The 25,215-nt window shown below is 42.6% G+C and overlaps 1 protein-coding gene across 12 annotated transcripts in view; it reads right to left on the minus strand.

Annotated features, from left to right (window-relative positions):
* Nucleotides 1-25,215, minus strand: part of TEAD1 (TEA domain transcription factor 1) — a 178,529-nt gene that overhangs the window by 11,476 nt on the left and 141,838 nt on the right. For 7 of the 12 annotated variants that reach the window (XM_033152197.1, XM_033152266.1, XM_033152274.1 and 4 more), the window contains 6 exons: nucleotides 17,088-17,099; nucleotides 13,793-13,927; nucleotides 13,511-13,557; nucleotides 11,104-11,165; nucleotides 9,936-10,060; nucleotides 1,350-1,523 (listed from right to left, as the gene is read on the minus strand). In XM_033152197.1, coding sequence (XP_033008088.1) covers nucleotides 1,350-1,523; nucleotides 9,936-10,060; nucleotides 11,104-11,165; nucleotides 13,511-13,557; nucleotides 13,793-13,927; nucleotides 17,088-17,099 — 555 coding nt within the window. The remainder of the gene's footprint in view (nucleotides 1-1,349; nucleotides 1,524-9,935; nucleotides 10,061-11,103; nucleotides 11,166-13,510; nucleotides 13,558-13,792; nucleotides 13,928-17,087; nucleotides 17,100-25,215) is intronic. The other 5 variants (XM_033152232.1, XM_033152240.1, XM_033152207.1 and 2 more) reach the window with 2 other exon arrangements.

Consider the following 25,215-nt stretch of genomic DNA (forward strand, 5'->3'; position numbering starts at 1 on the left):
GACGGGGTGAGCTCCCGTTGCTCGGTCCCTGCTCCTGCCAACCTAGCAGTTCAAAAGCACGTCAAAGTGCAAGTAGATAAACAGGTACCGCTCCGGTGGGAAGGTAAATGGCATTTCCGTGCACTGCTCTAGTTTGCCAGAAAGCGGCTTAGTCATGCTGGCCACATGACCCAGAAGCTGTATGCTGGCTCCCTCGGCCAGTAAAGTGAGATGAGCGCCACAACCCCAGAGTCGTCTGCGACTGGACCTAATGGTCAGGGGTCCCTTTACCTTTACCTTTACTGGGTTCACCACCTGAGGTTCCTATGGGATGAAGGTGGATCTAAAAGTATAAATGAATGGGAGCATAGGTTTGTAAATCTGGTGGGATAACTGCTGACCTTTGCCATAATTGAAATTGTATTTGGTAAGAAATAGCTTTAAGCTTTAAGACAACCCCGACTGGCTGAGATCAAAGGCAGTTCTTTGTAGCCATCATGGGCTAATAACCGTTGATGGACTAAACCTCCAGGCATTTGTCTAATTTTCTTTTACAGCCATCTTAGTTAGGGGCCCCTCAGCACAACTTGGGGCAGAAAAATAAATTCATTTTATGCTGTGTGAATATCTTTCCCCGCTGTCTGTTCTGAATCAAATGCTGTCAATTATATTGGATGACCCCAAGTTCTAGCGTTTTGAGAGAAAAGCGTCCCTCCACCCACTTTTCCTACACCAGCCAAGAAAGTACATTAGAACATAAGAATAGCATGGCTGGATCTGGCCCATCTAGTCCAGCATCCTGTTCTCACAGTGGCCATCCAGATGCCTATAGGAAACCAGCAAGCAGGACCTGGGCACCGCAGCACTCCCCCCCCCCTTCTGTGGCCTCTAGAAAATGGTATTCAGAAGCATGCTGCCTTCAAGAATGGATGTAGAACATCGTCATCAAGCTTAGCAGCCACTGAAAGCCCTGCCCTCCATGAATTTGCCTACTCCTCTTTTAAAATCATCCAAGGCTATCACTGCCTCCTGAATTCCATAGTTTAATTATGTGCTTTCTTTTGTGTCTCTGTCATCTTTCAATATTCATCTTCATAGGATGTCCCCACGTTCTAGTGCAGGCATAGGGAAACTCGGCCCTCCAGATGTTTTGGGACTACAGCTCCCATCATCCCTAGCTAACAGGACCAGTGGTCAGGGATGATGGGAGTTGTAGTCCCAAAACATCTGGAGGGCTGAGTTTGCCTATGCCTGTTCTAGTGTGGTGGGAGAAGAAAGGGAATTTTTCTCTATTTGCCTTCTTCATACCATGAAAAAGATAGTGAAACATTTAGGAAAACAACAACAGCAGAGTATTTTGAATATCTCACCCAAAATTTTACGAGGAAGAAGGCATTCTGAGGTCCTTTTCCAAACAGCTCCTTCAAGCCGCCCTTCTTTTCAGGGAATTTGTCATAAATTTGGCGAATGTCTACCGATTCCAGCAACGGATCGCTGTAAGAATGGTTGGCATGCCCAATGTGCACAAAGAGGTGTTTGTTATACTGCGAAGTAAAGAAATAAAATGCGTTATTACTGATGTCATAAGAACTTTGCATTTCTAATGCAAATAACATTTCTTTGCATTTGTCGGGGCTTTACGCTCTTTCTGTTTGCACAATACCCAGAGGAAAGATGTTCCGTGTAATAAATAAACGTGCATGCGAAAATCGGAAGAAAAACAGGAAAATAGGTGGTTCGGTGTCCTGAAATGGAATGCAGTGCAAATAATCAATAATGAAACTTGGTGTGTTGTCTTATAAGAGGCGAAATGGAATGCTACATGAATTTTGAAAGTTTTACCCATGTTTTATATGTATATATTACTGGTTGTAATTACCTAATACTGTGTGTTATTTTGTATGTGAGCTTAAAGCTGCAATAAACCCAAGTAAGTAACTTTCAACAAAACAAATCTAACAATACAACCCTCAGCTCTGCCAGGCTCATGACTTCCCTCCCTCCCTTCAATACCACCATCATGTTGCTGAAAGAACTTGCCTGGCTGCTAGTTAGCTATCAAACTAAGTTCAATATGCTGGTATTGGTGTACAAAGAGCTATGCAGCTTATGATCTGGATACCTAAAATATAGTCTCATCCCCTACATACACAACTGATCACTGTGTTCTGCTGGAGAGGGCACCCTGTAGATGCCATCAATAGCATGGGGGGTGCCAGGGGTGCTGTGGCTCAGGGAAGAGATTTTTGAGGGGGGACGCAGTAGGTGCCCCCATGCATGCGCCCCAGCATGGTACAGTCCAGTGTTCCTCTCCCAGCATCGAAGGAAAGGGCATCCAACATTCGAAACTCAAATAAACCAGTGCAGCATTGTAGCTTTAAACCCTACACATGCTTACTTGAGGAAGGCCTACTGCCCTTCCTTGACTTCCTCTCAATAATTTGAAGTGAAACCATTTGTAGCGAAAAGAACTTTCCCACTATGCCTGTGTCTTGGAAAACGCGGCTCTTGTGGTCAAACCCTCACCGCTTTTTGGAGGTGGGAAGAGAGGAGGAGGCAGGGCACAGAACGGCGCTGATATCACAAACAGGTCTTTATCAGGGGGCTCTTTTTAAGAACTGTACATTTTGACGGCAGCTGCCACAGTGCAGAAGCAGCTGGTTAAAAAACGCAAAAGCGAAAAACAGGCAGCCCGAGTTTGAAGGGGGAAATGTAGCCTTTACATAGCTGCCACGGCTGCCTCTATAGTGGCGGCTCTCAAGTAAGCCTCATGTGCGAGGAGAGTGCAACAGCCATGCCACTTGGGGTATCACTCCAGTGGGGGGGGCTGGGCGAGAGTGGTGGGCTCCATTTCTCCTCAGCCCCTCACCCTGCCCCCGTAGTGGGCACACGTGGGCACCCCGCTGATCCATTCTGCACGGTGTCTTTCATGTGGTGGCACCTACCCACTGAAACCTCCTCCAATTATATATTAGGCAAGCACTTTCCCTATTGTCTTTTTGAAACCTGCTGAAGGTATTTCTCTTTCAGCAAACTAAATGGGAGATCTTTATCCCAACTGGCAGCTGCATTGGCTCTGAATTGGTTTTATGTCCATGCTGCTGCTGTTTTTTAAAATGGTTTTTAACACACACACACACACACACACACACACACATATATATATATAACATGATTTTTATTATATTCATTCATACATGAAATACACAGTAATAACTTGTGCTTGACTGTGGCTTGTGTGCATTGTCCACAACAATTTCTTTGGTTTGCAAACACACTCATAGGCGAACCAATGTCTTGCTAGTGGACTTCCCATAGGCATCTGGTTGAGCACTGAAGGAACAGAATGCTGATTCAACAGGACCCTTGTTACATCCTTAGGAATCTGTCTACCAGTTAACTACTTAAAATAACCTCACACGATAAAAGGTAGAGTAAAACAGAGAAAACACATTAATCTGTACCTGCAGCCAGCATTGTCATATTTCAGTAGCTTCACTTCCAAGTCAGGATTTAACACTATATCAGATCTAAATTCAATTCGTTCAATTATGAGTAGTCCCACAGCTTTTCAATCAGTTAGGAAGATTTTTGTCCAAACTCCCCTTTCATAATAACCTGAATTATGTTACCTCCAAATACAAGTGGAAAACCTATCCAGTCTTTGCTTACAGACCAGAGGGGTAGCATCAACCAAAAAGGGTGTTTCTTCTTTAAAGAGTAGAGTTCATAAACAAATGAATGGAGGGAGTGAATGCATGAATGAGCAAACACATGAATGAATGAATAAATGAATGAATGCTTATGAGTAAAAGCCTTTGAAAGGGCAGGCTTAACTTGCATACCGATCAGTTACACAAGAATTACAGTAATTATCGTCCTATTCTGTAACAATAAGTAATTACCATACAGCATCTGCACAATTGCTAGCTTTACCATCTTGCTCGAGATGCCAACTACAAAAGCAACAAGCTTGTTATCCTCTTTAAAACTCACCTCAAAACTATGTATGTAAAAGTTTTTATGTATACACTGAACTGTACCTCTGTAACACCACAATTTAAATTAGATTTTCAGGCTTCAAATCGCTCTCCTAAAGCCATCTATATTGAACTAGTCGTAGGGATGCTTACTGGACTTCTTCTCAACAATACCTTAAACCTCTGAAGTTAAGAATGTGGGAAATGGTATAATGTTGCACCATCTAAGAACCTCAAGCTGGTCAGAAGTTGGAACAATCACAAATTAGGGATATTGCCTAAATAATTCTTACAGCTCCCTTCTGAAAATCACCTTGATTTCTAGTACTCATTGGAAGCTTTTCCTTTTGACTTGTCATTGCAGAATATTCTCTAGGGATAAGGTGGAGCTGGCAACAACATTTATGCAATTCTTTAGAGTGTACAAAGTATTTCACACGCATTATCACAGCAGAAGCTGCCACTTTCCAACAGTTCAGGGCTGCCGCTGAGATTGAGTGGGCCCAGGGCTATACAATGTCAGTGCGTTGTGATTGCATGCTGACATCATTTGTGTGTGTGACACAAGGACATCCCATGGCATGCATGCGCAGCCACCATGGAACTTGGGAGCGCCCGGCCCTTTCATTGGAAATACTGGGGGGTGCTACACCCCCCCACGGTACCTATGCAACAGTTTGACTTCACCTCCAAAGCTGCACTCCTCCATTGTCTCCTGAAAACAGACAGATGCTAACCAACCAACATTATCGCAGGAATCTTTCCTGCAATCCTGTGAGGTAGGTCTGTCTTATTTACTACGTTTATATCTTACTTTCCTTCCATGAAACTTAAGACAGCATACACAGGATGAGCTTAGCTTCAAAGCAAGATTGCTGCATTCTGTATCTTCAGCCATAATGAATCCGATCCCTGTATTGTATATATTTTGCTGAGAATGACAAGATACATACATGTGAGATATAAACCCAGTCCATCCTGGCTCATGGTGTATGCTCTTAGCAACCTCACCAACTCTGAATGTACTTCCCTTCTGTTTTATTTAGTTGAAGGTCAATTCAGGGAGCGGGGGGAAAGTTCTCAAAGACTCATGTTTCATTTTTGTGGGCACAGAATTCCTTATACACAGTGCAGACCTGCACATGAGCACTGCAAGTCCTGTATATTGAGTTTAGTGGGGCAATGGAGAAAGAGACTGAAAGTCACAAAATGATTGTGTTGTTAAAACTTCTGATTTAGAAACCTAAGAGACACATTGCAAAAGACAGTGTGCTTTTCAAATCCAAAGCAAAGTTAAAGGCAGCTGTGGAGCTACTACAGTTGTTTGCAGATCTTGCCAAAAGTACCAGATGCTGCTGCAGCAACAGCAAAAATTCCAACATGTTTCAGAGGGACAGATGGTATGGCATCATCTGACAATATTCGAAGGACATAAATGTTTATTTTGACATTGCATGTGTGATTATTTTCTCCTTATGTTACTGTAATTCCTACACTAAACAGAATGATGACTAATCCCTTCAGTCACGGCATGTTTCTAATGAACGACAACGACAATGTAGTAGGCATTAAATGAATAGATTTTTTTTTTAAAGAACTCATGTTGGTTTAGAGACAACTGTACACCACTTATGAAATCACTCACACTTAAAAGAACGCAGTCTTAATCTCCTCCACACCCTGGAGAAGAGGAGCATGGAGGCTCTGAATGGGCAAAGGAGCAGAAATAAGCAGGGAGCAGACTTCTCAACTTGCATGCTGATCAGTGACAGATGGTGAGTGAGGGTCAAAGCCCTTCACAAAAGGCTGTGTCATAAAGGGGCAACTGAGGGGAGAGGAAAAGCCAGTTCAGGCTACCCCTTTCCACCCTGTCCATCCCATTCTGACTGCTGCAGACCCCACTTCCTGGCCTCTCTTCCTCCTCTCGATGCAGTGAAGAGCAAAGGGCCATTTCTCTTACTTCCGACAGAGAACCTTCTGGCACATGGATGGCTGAATGCCGCAGCCAGACAAGTGGAGGACCTCTTCAGTGTGGTGGGCTGCAGCCTGGAGCATTGATGTACACTCGGGGGGGGGGGAGGCATGACTCCCTTCTTCCTTACTTTTCCAGGTATTGTTTCAGTAACAATACCTCTTACAACTCAGTTTTCAGCAGAAACTCAGAAAATACAACAAATACCTTTCATTTACATCGAAACAAAATAGAAAATTCTTTCCAGTAGCACCTTAGAGACCAACTGAGTTGGTAGTATCTGAAGAAGTGTGCATGCACACGAAAGCTCATACCAAGAACAAACTCAGTTGGTCTCTAAGGTGCTACTGGAAAGAATTTTCTATTTTGTTTCGACTATGGCAGACCAGCACGGCTACCCACCTGTAACTTTCATTTCCATCATTATCCTTTCTGTCTGTTATATGCAAGGTTTGCAAAAAGTGATTTCTAAGGAGAAAATTGCCCACCCCAGTACTTAAGGGTTCAGGACTGAAATTCCTTTAACGTTTTGATGTTATAGCCCTTGTGTTTGTTTTTAAGAAAGAAGTTTAAGAAAGAGCTTGAGAACATACATTCACAGACTGTTTCACCCGCACTATCTAAAGTAACCTCTGTAGCCTCGAGATGGCTGCCTCTTACTGAACTCTCTCGTATTTGAAGAACGCTGCCTGTAAGGCCATGAAAAATGGCTCTTGTCAAATAATACCAGGAGAAAAAGAAATTATAATCCATTTAGGAATTCAAAGGAACCAAGACAAATTGCTGGTGTCAGGGGATGCTAACATACAAGCTGTGGCAAAACAAAAGACAAATCACCTGCTTTTGTTTTACTCGCTAACATACAATTAAGCATATCATAATGGTGTGTTGTTTTATTTAAAACTGCCATCCCATTCAAAACTCAACAAGCAGGGTGGAAAACTTCAAACAGTGCGAGTGTTTCATTATATATATGTTGAAGGATCCTGATGTGCTTCAGTTTGTGCATGGAAAGTCAATAAAAACAACAACAAGAACTACCCTGTCACCGCAACATAATGCTAAGCCACCTCGCTGTTATCTAGCAAGAAACCTTATGACAAAACGTAAGGTGTGTATGCTGTTCCAATTGTATTTCAGTTGCATTTTATTGCTAGTCCAAATGTATTTCAGAGATTCTGTGTGTCTCTGAAAGGGCAAATGCAGCCACGGAGAGCAGTTGGGATGGAGGCTGTGGTGCAGAGGGAGTTTTAACCCTTTCTTTCCATGCTGTCAATCCAATCCCAGACATACATACAAGCCCAATGGAATTGGGAGAAGGATTCAGACAGAGAAAAAGCTGCAGGGAAGAGAGTTAAAAGCACCACTCTGATAAAGGCCACGGCCCCAGTCCAGATTATTCCCCACCTCCAAGTCTACATTAACCCTTTTCCAAAAAGAAGAGGCTTGTGATCAGATTGCGGTTTTCCTGCCACCTTCTCCGGTTTGGTTTTAGGAGACAGTTGAAGGCCCAATCAAACTAGCAGGACCATGTGCTGTATATTGTGACCTGTCCTTCTGGTAAGCCACAGCAATGCCAGGGACTGGGTGTCACGTCAGCACCGCTGCCCTCACTGATCATTATGGCTCTTAGGACTCCGCATAACATTTTCCTCTTTAGAAAACGAAAATATGGAAACAAGGTCTTCTAACGACCTGCTGAAGCAGAACCAGCAGAGGGAGCTAAAACCGCAAACTTTATTTGGTGCAATCTTGTACATGCTTACTCAGAAGTAGGTCGCACTGAATTCCAAGGGACTTGCTCCCACATCAGTGTCCACATCAGAATGCTGACTTTATTCCAAAGTAGTAGCTGCTTTATCAAACGCATCTTAGCAACAATTGAAAATCCGCACCAACCTTATGCTCCCTAATCTTAAAGCAGGTTAACATTAGCAAAGGGCAAGCACGCTTTGCTCTTTCTAAATTTTTGGCTAATATGCCTGGCACACAATCCTGGAGGAAGTAATGGCTATAATCCTGATGCTTTGATAAGAACCCATTAAGATCACCATCCCTGTTCCTTGTTCGTAACATTATCAGTATCATCTACAGTGACAGGCAGAGCCACTACAGGACATGAGGCATACCCAGCCCTAGGTGGGAGATACTAGGAATTGAACCTGATACCTTCAGCATATAAGGCAAATGTTGTGCCACTGAGCTGTGGCTGTGACCAGCAGTTCCCCCATATGGAACAAGGATGTGAATGACCCATGCCTGCTCATGTGAGGAGTGGGCAGCTTCTCCAGCTTCATGGTAGAGTTGGAAGGGAACTCTAGGGTCATCTAGTCCAACCCCCCTGCAATGCAGGAATCTCAACACACAGTCCCCCACCCAGTTTGAAACCATACCAGATCCTGTTTAGCTTTGCAAACATGCTGACAGTTTTATTGCTGCGCCACTAGGAGGAGGGTACCACTTGTTAAGTGTGCGGTTTGGTCATGAATAACCTATACCTCTAAACCAGGTATGGTGAGCCTTTGGCCTTCCAAATGCTACTGAAGTAAAGCTCCCTTCATCCCCATCCCTGACAATGCTTGCTGGGACTGATGGGAGTTGTAGTTCAGCAATTGGAGAGCCAGCTGGCATGCAATCTCTTATACTGGTAAATCTCTTTTCAATGGCATGAAAAAGGAAACAAACACTGATTCCTGTGGAAAAGGGGAAGCTTTCTCCTCTACCCTTGGCCTTGTATTTCAGCTGGTGAACAACAGTGAAACTTCTACTCTGCTTCACAAACCACCTCCACCCTATGTTTTCCTTATGTGGCTTTTTGGCCGTATCACTGCAACTGCGGACGGAAAGAACTCAGTAAATTCCATGTTCAAGAGAATACTGAGACCCGATTAGGATGTGATGATCAGGTAAAACCAAGTCACCTTCCTATTTCAGCCAATCAAGTACAATCTATACAGCCGGACAGGCTTGAGCTTTCAGGTGTGAAATGCAATACCTGAATCAAAAAGCCTTTTCAGCACATAGACAATCAGTGTAAACATCTGTCTCCAAAAGGCTCTGTTTCAATAGTTATATGTTGTCTTCTAAGGGGAAAGTCATGCCTACATTGAAATCTGAACTTCCTTCAACATGTTGAACAGCAGCATTGAAAAATCAACCATATTGTGCATCTTAATTTCTGTACTGTTGTGCTATTTTCCACTCACAGCTTTATTGTTATGAAGAGTACTCTGATGTAAGGTTGCCACGGTATGTCTCTGATCATTATTGTAGGAAAACACTTCCTTGATAATGCCTACTTGCAAGGATACATACATTCAATGGTTTCCAGAAAAGAGTTATAGAAAGTGTAAGATGAGGCTCCACTCTACAGACTATTGTATTTTGCAAGCTATTTGAAGCAAAGGTTTCATTTTCCAGGTTTTTCATAAGTGCATTCACTTTTCATAAAGAAATAAAATCTGCATAAAGCAGCAGGTTTAACATGCCCTCCTGCAAAATGCAACCAAGATAATTGACACTGAAAATATTATCACCCTCAGCCTTCTAAGTTCACTGAATCTGTGCTATTATAGCTAGATAGCTAGATAGCTAGATAGAGAGATAGATAGATGGATGGATGATTGGTAGATGATTGGTAGGTAGGTACCGGTAGGTAGGTAGGTAGATAGATAGATATAGATGATAGATAGATAGATAGATAGATAGATAGATAGATAGATAGATAGATAGTCTTCTCAATGCCTTAAAGCTGATTACAAGAACAAACACCATAAAATCATATGCTATTCCATGAAAGCAGCTAGAGTATATTCTAGGACTTGTGAGGGGCACCATGAACCATCCCTGTTGACCACACAAACAGAACATGTGATTTAGAAGTCTCGATGGTACAAGCAGATGTTTGCATTGCATTAGCGAAAAGATGTGATACAAAACTGCAAGAGTAAAGAGGCATAATGACTGCTATAAAGGATATTTACATAATTCAGGGTAATACTTACAGAATCTGGATCTCTTTGTTGTTCAAGAAAAGCTGAAAATTCCACCAATCTGAGTTTAGTTGTTCCAATGGATCGACCTTGCCAAGCAGGAACTGAGGGGGCTGGAGCTGATGCAGGTTCAAACCCTGAAGTATAAATGATCAGCAACGTCTTTACTAGTTTTAGATTATGACTGCATTGTATTATTATTGTGGATGAAGAAAACTTGATGCCAGCCTATTTTATTATAACTGTTAAAATTCAACTACTTTTAAGCTCGTTCTCAATTGCTTGGAAATATGGTTATTTTACATTCATAACATTTGTGTTTTACTTGTTAAAATTATATTACTGTTTTCCCCCTCAAGTATTACATTCTTCTTTGTAAACAAAAGGAAAGCCCATCCAATATATTGTATTTGATGTATCAGGACTGTGCAATTCCTTCTATAATACCATATTTACTCAAATCTAAAGCTCACATTTTTTTGGCCAAATTACACTGCGAAAATTAAGGTGGGCATTAGATTTGATGGCACATGTACATTCGCCAGCAAATACTTTTTTGGGTTGTTTAAGGATCTGAAAATTGAGGTGCGCGTTAAATTTGATGGCGCATTAGACTCGAGTAAATATGGTAATTTGACAACAATTTACAAGAAAATATTAAAATAATCACAGAAACCTCAGCAAAATAAGTATAAATGTCGTAGTCCAAGACTGATGCAACTCTGAAAGATATGCCATTCATTACTGGGAATGTTTGTATACAGACTGTAAGAGCCAAGGAGACCAATCTTAATGAAGTCAATAATCATTTTAAGATAAAGTCAATTGAATGATTTTATATTCCTTTAGTTTATTGCACATGAGGCCAAAGGGTATGGTTTTAGATTTAGAAAGGACAAAGAAATATGCCATTTCTTCACAGATGTTCCTACAGTGAGGAATTTGGAATAGGTAATAAAAGCAGAGGTGGGTTAGGTGATTTGCATGAATATTCCATAATCTCTGCATAGATAAATACTGCATACACAAACTCACAAATACATACATCCGAGGTAGATGACCAATGAGCCTACCAAACTCTCTTGTGTAGATGTAATTAAAGGCTGCAACCTGTGCCAGGCACTAAATACGGAGTGGGTCCAAAAAAATCTAAACAAACAGATAAATCTGTAATTGTTACCTGAAATGGGAGTTGCGACTGTTGGCTGTATAGGGTAGGCTTGCTGGACAAATGGCTTTATGCTGAAATAAACCATTGGACAATGAAGTCAGATATTAACTGAAGTATTTAATAACTGTAACAACAAAGCACATTTTATTTGTAGTAAAGACAACAGTGTAAATCTCCTTTTAGAGCAGCATTTCTTAGTCTCAATGGTCTAAAGCAGGCTTCCTCAACCTCAGTCCTCCAGATGCTTTTGGCCTACAACTCCCATGATCCCTAGCTAGCAGGACCAGTAGTCAGGGATGATGGGAATTGTAGTCTCAAAGCATCTGGAGGGCTGAGGTTGAGGAAGCCTGGTCTAAAGCTAGTCCATCCTGGGACGAGTGTAGTGTCTGAGGAGCTGCGGTCCTGAGGAACCAACCCAGATTTAAAATGGAGGAATCCTCTCTCCCTGCTCAGCAACTTCAGATTGGCACCTCAACGTGTATGAGCCAGTGGACCACCTTAGGGCCACCAAATCCATTCCCCACCCTCACCCCCTTTTTTTGCTCCATAGTGGTTGCCACTAATAGGAGGAGGAGGAGGAGGAGGAGTTTGGATGTGATATCCTGCTTTATCACTACCCTGAGGAGTCTCAAAGTGGCTAACATTCTCCTTTCCCTTCCTCCCCCACAACAAACATTCGGTGAGGTGAGTGGGGCTGAGAGACTTCAAGAAGTGTGACTAGCTCAAGGTCACCCAGCAGCTGCATGTGGAGGAGCGGAGACGCAAACCCAGTTCACCAGATTACGAGTCTACCACTCTTAACCACTACACCACACTGGCTCTCATCCATCCTTTCACATTTGTTTGTTTAAAGCAGGGGTAGGCAACCTAAGGCCCGTGGGCTGGATGCGGCCCAATCGCCTTCTCAATCCAGCCCATGGACGGTCCAGGAATCAGCGTGTTATTACATGAGTAGAATGTGTGCTTTTATTTAAAATGCATCTCTGGGTTATTTGTGGGGCATAGGAATTTGTTTATTTCCCCTCCCAAAATATATTCTGGCCCACCACATGATCTGAGGGACGGTGGACCAGCCCACGGCTGAAAAAGGTTGCTGACTCCTGGTTTAAAGTTTATTAGCCGCTGTTCAGCCAGAGCGCTTGAAATGGCCAATGAAGAGGTATGTAAATGTATAAAGGGAGTACCGTACTGGTCCGAATATAAGCCACACCTTTCCTCCAAATTCTGACAGCGAAAAGTTAAGTGTGGTTTATATTTGTGAATTTCCCTTTCCCCCAACAGCTCCGGGGAGGCTTGGGAGCAGCGGGCGGGCTGCGTGCCATTGCCCTACGCTCCCAGGCTGCTGTTGTGGAGGGGAGGGCATTGGCAAAGCGGCGCGGCTTCTTCCCCAGAGAGCAACCTGTGAGCGCGGGGCAGCAGTGTGCAGCCCGTCCACTGCTCCCAAGCCTCCCCCAAACTGCTGGAAAGAAGGGGGTAAGGCTGGCGGCAAAGCAGTGCAGCTCTCTCCCCCCCCCCGGGAAGCAGCCCGTTATTGTCTCCCCCCCCTTTTCCTTCCTTCAATTTTAAAGGTGTGGCTTATTTGCGGGTGAGTCTTATATTCGGGCCACTACAGTTAATTCATTGTTCTACTGAGGCAAACATTCTGTCAGGGCAAGCATTTCGGCTTGCCAGATGGAACAATCCCCCCTCTCCTCAATCCACACACTGTTCCAGGGGGTTTCTTTGACACACACACACACACTCACTCATACACACACACACGCCAATTTTCTCCTGGAGGACAGGGGAAAGAAAGCCCTGTTATGCAAGTGGAAGTCCTTGTACGTCCCTTCCTGAAATCCTAAAATCTGCTCCTAATCTCATTGGATGTAGAGGTGAGGCTGGAACTAATTTCTGTACAACTTCAGTATCCCACAATTGACCCTAATTTGAAACATCCTTTGTTTTAATCCTCATTAACAGGCACCGTGATGACTGGGTAAATGTGCTGGAAAACTAGTATTAAGTATAGAAAGCATTCTGGTCACACAAATGCTCCATCTATTTCCCATGGCACCACTGCCACACTCACTACATTCTTTAGTTATAGCCTCTGGGATTGAATTCCTCTGGCTAGGTACAAATCATTTTTGGATATACAGTCATACCTTGGGCTGCGCGTTTTCGGGTTACGGACGCGCTGAACCTGGAAGTATCGCAGAAGCGCTGAATTGCATCACACGCGTGCACAGACACGGCGCTGCAGTTTACAGACGCTGCGGGTTGCAAATGCGCCTCCCACACGGATCACGTTTGCAACCCGAGCATCCACTGTACACATGCATTCAAATAAACACACACCTACCAATGTGCACTGCAACATATACATACAAGCAAGTGAAAACAGTAGCGCTCAGTCTCGTTTTCCATCACTTACTCTTGTGAAGATCCAGGCTGTCCTGTTTGTATCATCCCTGGCCAAAACTGCATGGGAGTAAAAATAATAATAATATAAAATAAAAATATTTAAACAGACACAACTTTTTTTCAATTGCTCTCTTTCGGGGCACATTTCCTATATATATATATATATTCCACTAAAGAATTTTATAAGGGAAGGGGGAAGTACATTTTATAGAGAAATTAATTGATCCATCCTTCATTTCCTACCAATTATTGTTCTGAAATGTGCTTTTTTTATTGCAGCCAATTAACTTACTCCAGGTGCTCCAGGAAACGTCGGACGGGGAATTCCTGGCAGGCCCAACTTATTGTGAATCGCTGTTGCAGATACTATTTGAGCTGATGACATAGCGGCCATGTGCTGGAGTGCTTTGTCCTTTGCAGTCTGATCCTTCAACATGACAATTACAGGCATTCATTAATAGACTGGACGCAACATATCATACCGAACAAGCACAGCTAGGAAGCACATATGCTAAAATAAATAAAAATAATTTTAAAGGCACAGGAAATGTGAAAAATAAAAGCATACCATGCGGGGGGGGGGGGTGTAGCACAAGGGGTAAAATACATTTGGATTTCCTCAGGGTAAAGTTCTCTGCTCCGTATTATCATGACTCTGTTTAAGTATGAATACAATTCCCTACTGCAAATCGGTAGGATGTCAGCTAGAATTTAACCCTGGACTGAACTTTATCCCCACCCCACCCCCAAACCAGAACAGAGTCTGAACCATCATTTGAAAGTCTTTGTTGAGCCCAAACAGGAACACAACAGCAGCAACAAAATCAGGTGACTAGTTCATAATAAAGATTTGGCAAATACACAACAGCCCTGATACGGGTAATGATCTGAAGGCACCTGAGGCTACTGTCTTGCTGAAGCTAAGCAGGTTTGGCTCAGGTCACTGCCTGCAGGTGAGACTACCTGGGAATTGCATGTAAGCAGTCTTGGGCCCCATGACAGAAGAAAGGTGGGTTATTAATGTAGGAAACAAATGATGCCACTGATTGCAACCAGATGGGAACATGAGAGCCTGAAACGAACATCTATAAGGATTTTTAGGTATTTCTGGAATCCACCTGGCTTCTCTTTAACAGCCCTCTCTTCAAGAGCTCGGGAAAAGGAATCCTGTTGCTTTAAAGGCCACACTTCACTCTGAGAGGCTGGAAGAAGAACAGGAAGGCAGGGCAAGGCATGCACTGCACAATATTTCACACATGCTGTAGTGCTAAGCTACTGTTGGTGCCTATTAAAGTTGTGGAAACTGAACCAGAGGATTTAATGCAGTCAAAGTTAAATACTTTTAAAGCCTATTGCTTTCAGCAGCAGAGATTTAAACCTGTACTTAAGGCTTCTGTTGAAACCAAGCTTTCCTTAGGTCTGACAGTACACTGAAGGGCTCCACACCCACACTCGGTGAAGTAGGAACCCCAGAAATACTTGGGAAATACTTTACTCCATATATGTTACTACATATACTATTTATGATACTAAATGCTAAATAGGTTTATTTTATAACAACGCTCAATCTATAAATGATACTTGTTCAAAATCAGTGGTGGACCTGCTCTAATGCAGTTTCTCCAACTTAGGTCTCTGGCTGTTTTTGGACTACAACCCACATCATCCCTATCTTGCAGGACCAGTGGTCAAGGATTATGAGAACTGTAGTCCAAAAAGAGCTTGAGATCCATGTTTGGGAAACCTTGGTCTAAAGGTAACCCTGGTCATCCCCAATCCCAATTATCAGCCATGCCAAGGTCAAGCCAGAATCATGGGCAGGTGCACCATGGTTTAGATGTGAGAGGGTGTGATCCCTGAAGTAGGTGGCTGGAGCTGGGAGATGCTGGAGTCTAAAGTACAGCAGGCTCTGCTCTCTTGAGCAAGCAAGGGTAGCTTGCTAAGCTCCTGGCGCTTATGCTAAGTAAGAGACTGAAGACGGCTCTGAGGCTTGAGAGTACACAGTCCATAGAAGCTCAGGTCCCAGCCTGAAACAATCAAGTTCAGATCTCAGCCCTGAAGTAAATGACCTCTGGGAGTTAACCAGGCAGCAGTTTTATATTTCTCTCTCACCCTATTCCAAAGGCTCCTGCTAAGTAAGCTAGAAGGCTTAGGACCCTCGTGTACCTACGAGACTGCCTCTCCTGGTATGCCCCACGGAGGACCTTAAAGTCCCTAAATAGCAACACTCTAGAGGTCCCGAGCCCTAGGAAAGTCAGATTAGCCTCAACCAGGGCCAGGGCCTTTTCAATACTGGTTCCAGCCTGGTGGAACGCTCTGTCTCATGAGACCAGGGCCCTGCGGGATCTGATTTCTTTCCACAGGGCCTGTAAGACAGAGTTGTTCCATCTGGCCTTTGGCTTGGAATCAGCCTGATCCCATCCCCCTCTTTCCTTTTCCTTCTGTGATGGAACCCCTATTTGGGGACTTCCCTGGCTTTTTTTCTGGCCCACGTAGGACCAGTCTGCATAGTTGGCCTTGGTGAAGATTTAACGTTCCCCCCCCCCCCAGTTTTTGATCTGGGCTTCCACTAAAATGCATTTTAAGTTGCATTTTAATCCTGTTTTTAAGTTGCATTTTAATCAATTGTTTTTATACCTGATGTTAGCCGCCCTGAGCCCGGTCTTGGCCGGGGAGAGTGGGGTATAAATAAAATAATAATTGTAATTATAATAATAATAATAATAATAATTATTATTATTATTAGACACAACCCAAACACAATGAAGCCCTTGTAGGAAGGTACTCAAATCCTACACAGGCCTGCAATAGCACCAGTCTAGCCTTAGATTTGAATACTTGGTTGCACAACTGCACAGGACCTACATATCACTTGGGAGCTGCTTGTGAATAACAGAACCAAGCGGGTGAAGCCAACTGCATAAAGAAGTTGCATTTCCCTGGCCTCACTCATATAACTACAACATTCACACACCGACCTCCACCACCACTACCATATGGGACCACAGTGCGGGGAGGGGGCTCCTGTGGGTGGCTCTCTGTGAAGTGGCCTGTAAGCGCTGGATTTGGGTCTCATTGGGTAAGGAGATAGTGGCAAGGCACAGGTGTTTGGGAAACTGTACCATGGACCTCCAGGTCTTTCTAGGGAACCATTCCCTTGTTACGAATAAATCTGGCTCCAGCAGAATTCTGTAGTAGCCTTAGTTATATATTCTGCACCACAAGTTCCTCTTGCTTTTAAGAAAAAAAACATTGCGGGCGAAAGCTAAACTTTGGGTATAAGACTGAATGATAAAAGGAACACAAGCGCTAAGAGGCAGATTCATTGTTACAAGCAAAATTGCAAGCATGCTAGCCAGGAAAGCATGCCATCCAATATGGTATACGAATCCACACACATAATTCCCTCCAAAGCCCGTAATGAAAAGTCGAGCAGCTTCTTCATTTCAACAGCTCCTTTAGAAACAGCAGAGGCTAACAGTACAGTTAAAGCTAGCTAAAAGAAAAAAGAAAGAAAGAAAAGGGGGGGGGAGCCTGCCAAGCACAGCTGAAGTATGTAATACTTGCTTTACTGAAAAAATACTTACCATGCTTGTTACCTGGATGCAACAACAAAAAGTTTGTTAAAATGCTTCTGTACAAGTGCAGTTTCTTAGCAAAATATGCTCTAGCACAATTAAAATTGGAAGGTGTTCCTAGTCAATTCGTACACAGAGTTTAACAGTTATTATTAATTTTCACCAAGGAACTGATTCATCAAAAGAAGAAAAGGACTAATTGTATTAATGCCTACCACGCTGATAAATTAAATGACCAGCTTGGCAGCTGTTAGGTCCCCATTTAAAAAGCTGTGGAAACTGCTGTAATAAAACTATTACAGGTTGCCTATTCTATGCTGGTTTGCTGGTGGTATGGGCAGCAGGGGGAGCAGCTGCTCTCAGAGGTATCTCCCCCCACCCCACCCCACCCCACCCCACCCCCCAAAAAAATCCTGAGCAGAATTCAAGCGGAAACCTGATCAGGTGTTAATGCTTTGAGAAGCGACATTAACACCTGTGGACCCATCTGTAGCCTGCTCTTCCAGAGTCACAGGGGAACTGGCTGAGAGCAATATGGCTGCTGAAGAAACCCGGCTTTTAGCAGCAGCGGGGATGCCGTAGAGTGAGAAATCAACTTATTCAAACAATTATGCCAACTGCCTGACCTATTTTTTGACTCCTGAGGTTTTTGGGTCTTGCATTATTATTCCAAATAGTTAGCAAGGAACTCTTCAGAGTGAAAAACAAAATGAAACTGCCTCTTTTGACCAGATTTATAATGATAAAAGAGGGACTCTTGTTTTGTTTTCTTGTATCACAGGCAGCACTCAATGACTGTACATCTGTTAGTGTCATGGCTGGGCCAGTGGCACTCATGCCAGGAATGAAGCTTGGAGCTTCCACTCCGTAACCAGGCAGGGCAAGAGAGGGCCAAGCTCCTGACCAGCCCAGAAGCTTCAGATTGCCTGCCAATTGGAGGAGCGATGTCACATGTCCATATTCCTTTTTCGTTCCCAAAGAGAGCTTTTGCTGCACAAGCATGTACAGACCCCGAGGGGCTATATAATTCATTTGTGGATCAATGAAACTGAGGTCAAGTGAAGGATTATATTATTCGAGAAACAGCTGTTTTATCATTTCTTTTCTTTACACGCCATTGTATTTGCATTCCATTTGGTCAAAATTTAACAAATAGATGGTTATGTGCATATACATTTTATATGTATCTGTGTATGTTGGGTGTGAGTACTGCAGAATGTACATTAAAAGTGTGTCCTTTTGGAAAGAAATTTTCTATTCAGTGGAAAGAAAAATGGGGGTACTTGTTTGGAGTCTTAAATCATTTCTTATCTAAAGGAACTCCAGGTAAGGTGTGGTTTGTTTGTTCCAGAATATCTAGTGAGCCACTATTATCTGGATTAGATGGCTAATTTGTAAAATATAAAATAAAATGTAATATATATAAAGGGTATATTCCAGCATATTACAGGGCATGGATAGGACTAGGTAGCATTCAGGGTCTCTTCAAATCCTCTGATTTTATTATCAACCCTACATAATGAAAAGGAAGCTTTACCTTCCTCACTCATATGCAGCTATTTCTGGGGTAACTCATAACAACTGATTAATCACACATTAAAATGCTACATGACAGTCTGAGCAGCTAGTGAAGAAGACTACATCCAATTAAAACTGGATGGGGAATTTAGGCAGGCAGATTAGTAGTAATTACTGAAACTGGAATTTGGCCAAGATACATGACTTAACACCCGTATTCTCCACCTCTGAGTGCACTGGGATCTTTAATGAACACAAGCGATCAAGACCTTGACTTCCTAAGAAAATGGGTGTGTGTTTCCTCTGTCAGTTATGCTGCAGTAAATACGAAATGGCTTAATTGTAGATTACGCAGAATTGTGCAGTCGCCAGGCAAATGTGGAGCAGAATTTGTTTAGAATAGTTTGCCTTCAAGTGCCATGACTGGCTTCTGGTGCTAGTAAGGCTAACATTATTTTCCTGTCATTTACAGTAAAGTGTTCCTTGCCTGACTCTCATCTAGTATTGACCTTTGAAACCTTGGAACAGGCAAGCATTCCCTCAAGGTGACCCTGAAATGGTCCTTGAATGTCTCTTGCAATACGTTCTTTTCCAAAAAGGGGCGGGGCTTAGTTTGCTTCCTCATTTTGTCATTTCTGATCCATAAATTTCTGATCTGAATAGCAATAGCTAAATTCTTGACTAAACTGAGAGGTAGTTTTCATATTTAGACATACAGGGACCATTGCAATACTGTTCCCCAAGAAAAATGATCGCCACCCAAGTAATTATCTACATAGCCTTTGTTACCTTAAAAAAAGTCACCCCCTCCTACTTCTGGGAGAGAATTTGAAGGGTATCACATGTGAGGCATGGACTCCAATAAAATATGTGGATAGAGAAAGTGGTTTGTGGGCAATGTTCTCACATAAATGGCCAGAAGAGATGGGATGTATGCCTAGGCTGGGAGAAGTTGGTTAAAAAGAAGGAAAGCGGATACAGTCGTACCTTGGTTCTCGAACAGAATGTGTTCCAGGAGTCTGTTTGATTCCCAGAACCGTTCAAAAACCAAGGCGCAGCTTCCAATTGGCAACAGCCAATCGGAAGCCGTGGAAGACGTTCAGTTTCTGAAAATCGTTCGAAAACCGGAACACTCGCTTCCGGGTTTCAATCGTTTGGGAGCCAATTTGTTCAGGAGCCAAGGAGTCTGAGATCCAAGGTACGACTGTAGACTCAATGGCATTGCCTTTCTGTCCAAGCTGTTGTCCCTGGTTTGGCTCCACCTGTAAACATGTGGAGGAGAAAGAGGATCCCAAGAGCTCACTCCACTCCACTCCACTCCACTCCACGTGCTCTCCAAATTTGTGGTGTGGGGTTTCTATGTGCAAAAAGTGGTACACACAGAGATTTTTCTGCAAGATCTGGAATCCTAATCATGCAGGGTTCCTGATAATGGGAAAGGGTCTACAAACAGAGAAACCCCATTGCTACCGTTTGCCCGATGTACAAAGGTCAGGCGGTGGGGATCTTCTGCCACGATCCTGCTCACTTTCCCACATGTTTCCTCTACGTGTGAAGCCAAACATAAGAAAGAGCTTGTGAAGAAAGGGAATGGGACCCAGTCTGAAAAAAAAATCTTAAAAGATTTATTTGAAAATGAATGGTTATGAGTGGCCAACTGCATGAAAAATAGAGTGGTGATGAGCATTGCAGATGGGAGTAAGCAGAACAGCAGGAACAATTGTATGCATGTGGACAGAAAGAAAGGAGGATGCTGGGCAAGTAGAGGCTATAAAGCAGGTTCTTGTAAGAGAAGGGTGATCTTTGGTTCAGAGAGAGGGTTTCCTGCTCATTGAGATGTATCAGTTGTGACCAGTTCATAGCAGTGACTAAACCAGGCATAGGCAAAGTCTGGCCCTCCAGATGTTTGGGACTACAATTCCCATCATCCCTAGCTAACAGGACCAGTGGTCAGGGATGATGGGAATTGTAGTCCCAAATATCTGGAGGGCCGGACTTTGCCTATGCCAGGACTAAACACAACAGCCCTCTCCCCATTGTATGTCTCCAGTATTCAGAGTTCTATAACAGAAAGTGTCATTTAGTGATTATGGTGGATAGCCACAGATAAGACTTGCACTCCACAAATTTATCTCATTCCCTTATGAAGCTATTGCCACGTTGTGTGGCAATGAATCCCTTAAGCAATTTATGCACTTTGTGAGTAATTGCTCTGTCTGTCACACATACTCTAACAATAATTTTCATTGGATGATCCCAAATTCAAAGGCGCGACGGGCAGGAGGGCGCCCATACGCGCGCACACTCATTGAAAATAGCTTGTGCGCATGTGCAAGCATCATTTCTGGCACACTTTTGGTGTGGCGTGACACCAGAAATAGCTTGTGCGCGTGCACATGGGCCTCCGCAGACCCGGAAGTGCACCGGAAATGACATTTGCGCACGCGCAAAAGCTGTTTCCGGCACTGTGCCATGCCAGAAATGCGTCAAAAATGACACTTGTGCATGTGCACAAGCTATTTCCAGTGCCACACCAACCCGGAGATGGGCAGCCATGCCGGTAAGAGCGGGCGGTGGGGGTCGTTGGGGGCCGGATAATTGGCTAGCGTGGGCCGTATCTAGCCCATGGGCATTAGTTTGGGGACCCGTGTTCTAAGGTGATGAAGGAGCATAAGTAAAATGCCTCTCGATCCATCTCTTCTTCTCATTATGGAATTTTATAAAACTTCCTTATGGGTCCCCCTTTCATCTTTTTTTATTCTGAACTACAAAACACAATGCACCCTGAGCAAAGTCTAAAGGGAAGGCAATCCACCTTACTGAGAATTTTGCCTGCTCTTGCAGGGTCAGACAAAGTAGCTGTACAAGATAAAAGGGGAGGGGACATTGGGGGCATGTGTGTAAAACACAAAAGAGCTTTGGGGCTGACGAAAACAGGAATCAAAGTGCTTGTGCAGATCACAAGGCGCTGGTGGCCATCCTATGCATCCCACAAAACTCTTGAGGCGGCATCTGTTATGAAGCTGAGTGTAATATGTTCATGATTAATAATTTTATTGTTTACTACTTGTTTTCAAGTTGCAAGCCATTAGAGAACATTAACAGATATGGGATATATTAAAATTAAATGTAAACCAACATTTACATTTGTTCCCTCCCAACTCTACAATTCTATTATATCTTTTAATGAATCAGAGTCCTGTGTTTCCTTGAGTGCCAATTGGTTTTGAAGCAAATGCCATAAAAGATTAACACGCTAGCCATGTTACATCCACCACAGTTTAGTTTGCTGTATACGAACTTCTGCAAGCCTCTGACTAGCACCCTTCCCCCCCTTCTCATTTTCTGGTTTGGAAGAGTTTGGAAACTGCTGCTTCCATTTTTGCTTAGCCATAGCTTGTCGTTTCATCTAAACTGACAAATGTGCTTAATGTTAATTACAGCTTTTAAAAAACTAAACTAAACTAAAGACAAGCATGATGTCCAAATGTGGCCAATCGGTACAAGTCATTCCATTTTTTTTTTAAACCTGTGATAAAACAGGTTGGAATGGATTTTTAAAGGCAAGAAATCAGCAACATTTGTTCATAATCTGTTCTAAAACTGATGTACACTTTGAAATAATTCACTGAGCCTAAGCAACCTACTCAAAAATGATTTCGTATCCCAGGGAAATGAAAGAGATATGCAATATAACTTTTCAAAATATATTCTTGGTATAATTAAAAGAAGGGATAATATGCATTTTATAAAAATCAACAGCATAAATTATGTGGTATTACATATTTTCATTAAAACCCACATAGACATCTAACAAAACATTACTTTAAAAAAAATGTTCAGGCAAAGAAGCTGCAATTTGCTCTTAAAATGAATTTTACAGTAAAGCATGAAATACTAGCATAAAACAGTTTTCTAATGAGTAATTTTACAAATCTTAGTTCTGCATTTAGACTGTATTGATTAGAATAACCTCTGAAATTATTTGCTGGAACTAAAAAAAAACAAACCATGGAAGTATACAATCGTACTGGGCAAAAGACAGTTGAATAATTGTAGCCATGATCTCCAATTTGCTTATTATTAGAGAAGACAGTAGTAAATACAAAAGCCGGCTATTTCAGCCAGGCAATAGCTAATGCTAAAAGAGAACCCACATTCAAAGCTATTCCAACTTGCTGCCTAATGAGGAGCAATTAATCCATCTTATTGTATCTCAAAATGCAGAAGACTTCATTCACATCAAAGGGAATTTTCCAAGGCTTTTATCATTGTTCATTTATTAAAAACAAGAAAAAGAAAAAGGCTATATAGAGCTATCTTTAGCATCCTAACTGTCAACAGTATTTTCTTTTTACATGCAGGCAGCACGGAATGTACACTAATGGATTTTAAAGCACCACATACATGCAAACTGTAGGCATTTTTAAAAAAATTTTTTGGCTTCCTTTAATGAATTTTAAGCTTACATGTTAATGAATACTGGAAATCAAAGCCAAATATCTTGTTATCTCTAGGACAAAATACTCTTTTAATATCCATACACCTGCTCAGATCTTTTGGGGAGAGATATCCACATCTATTCCCCCCCCCCCAAGTATGAAACTGTTCCAATGTTTACAGAAGTAACACATTATGCCACACCAATGCAAAAGTAGGAGTTGTGACATTTCCTAGTTTTAGTGGTATTCTCTTTCTGAACTATCAAAATTGCCATCACTAACACTGAGGAAGTTTCCATCACCTATGGAAGGAAACGTTTTCAAACTTGGGTTAGAATGTGTAGATTTCTACAGACTATATATGGGGTATTCCAGAAGCGTCTACAGACTATATATGGGGTATTCCAGAAGCATTTCCCACAGCAAGATAGGGCAAGGACAACCATGTGTTCCTTAAGACTCAGGTTCATGCACCTAGAAACCATCCTCTCCAGTATGTGCCTAAAGGTACAGTTGCTGCCCTGTAAAAACGCTTCTAGAAATTGCTTGTTTGAATGCATATTTATTAAAAATGTACAGTGCCACCTCAACTTAAGAACTTAATTCACTCTGGAGGTCCATTCTTAACCTGAAACAGTTCTTAACCTGAGATACCACTTTAGCTAATGGGGCCTCCCGCTGCCGTGCGATTTCTGTTCTCATCCTGAAGCAAAGTTCTTAACCCGAGGTACTATTTCTGGGTTAGCGGAGTCTGTAACCTGAAGCGTCTGTAACCCGAGGTACCACTGTATTCAAACTGGCTGTATTCTTCTTTATTATCAAGGCAAAATATGTAGTAAGGCCACACTCTGATTTTAACCCTGTTATCCTACAGTCTTTTGTGGGCAAATGGAGTCGTTCCATTTGTGGGCAGCTGAGTTTGTATTTAAGCCATTTATCATTTGGCCTTTGGTTTTTATATTCTGGGACTTGACCGAATACATTATGATGCTTGGGCAAAATATCCTAGAATTTTTGCTTGTGCAACAGGACTTGCTTCCTTCTGCTTCCCTCACACACGCCCTGGATCCTGGAACAAATTTAGGAGTGGTGTAAGGGAGGAAAGAAGGGGAAGTCCCATTGTGCAAGTAGAAATCCTTGTGATGATGAGCGGCACCACTTAGTACTACTTGGGATAAACCACAATGGTTTCCATCATTTCTTCATTTGCCCTTCAATACTGGGTTGCAACTCCCACAGAACCCACCAGCTGCCCATAGATAAGCACTTGGAACAGCTTGCTGGTGGAAGAGATGAAATCTTCCCTGACCCCCTGCAAGACGAGCTTATTTCAGTGCACATGTGGATTGGACCTGATGGCTATGTGACAAGTTATGGCCTAACAAGCATTATATGTCTGAACCTGTGTTAACTGAGATGGCAACTGTTGGATTGGCCACTTCTGTTTACATGATGTTTCTCCCTTGGGTATCATAACTAGAGAGAATGGGTTTGCTGTTTCCTTCCTTGATTCTGCTTATCTCCACACCTAAGGTAAGGGTTAGTGCCATACAGGAAACAGTATGCTGCAGGACCACATCACTAGCAACATTGAGATGTTCAGCAGATCTGAAAAAGCCCACACAGATACAAAGTAAAGTCTGAACATGGGCCGTTATTGTGAATAGATTCTATTCAGATCTTCTGCAGGACATAAAATGTCATAAATTGGAGAGGGACACTTGATCCCACTGCCCTCATGCATTATTCTGTCTGACTGCATGATGCCAAGTGAACAATGCACTAGTTGAACAGTCGTCATCTGTCAGAAATGGTGACGCTGCTGAAGTTCATAATTATCAAATTCAGAATACAGATTTGCCCAGTTTTTAACATTTTGCTGGATGACTCAAACTGTATTTCCCTGAAGACATACTACAGCTCAGAATGCAAACTAAAGTTCTGCACATGTGCAGAATAAGCTTTTAGTACAAGTCTATTTTCACCCCTAGTCATGGTGGCCTCTGCTTCATACAGAAGCTTGAAGAGGAAGTCAAAACTTGTATGAGACTTTGCATCTTCACAGAAAGCCAAAGTCTCTATCTTCTCTGATTTTACAAAGTAATTGAATAGGTTTGATCATATCTTGGCTAATGTGTCCCAAAAGAACTGCAAGGGGACACTACTCCTTAGAAGGA

The sequence above is a fragment of the Lacerta agilis genome, chromosome 1 (assembly GCF_009819535.1).
Source record: "Lacerta agilis isolate rLacAgi1 chromosome 1, rLacAgi1.pri, whole genome shotgun sequence".
Lineage (NCBI taxonomy): Eukaryota > Metazoa > Chordata > Lepidosauria > Squamata > Lacertidae > Lacerta > Lacerta agilis.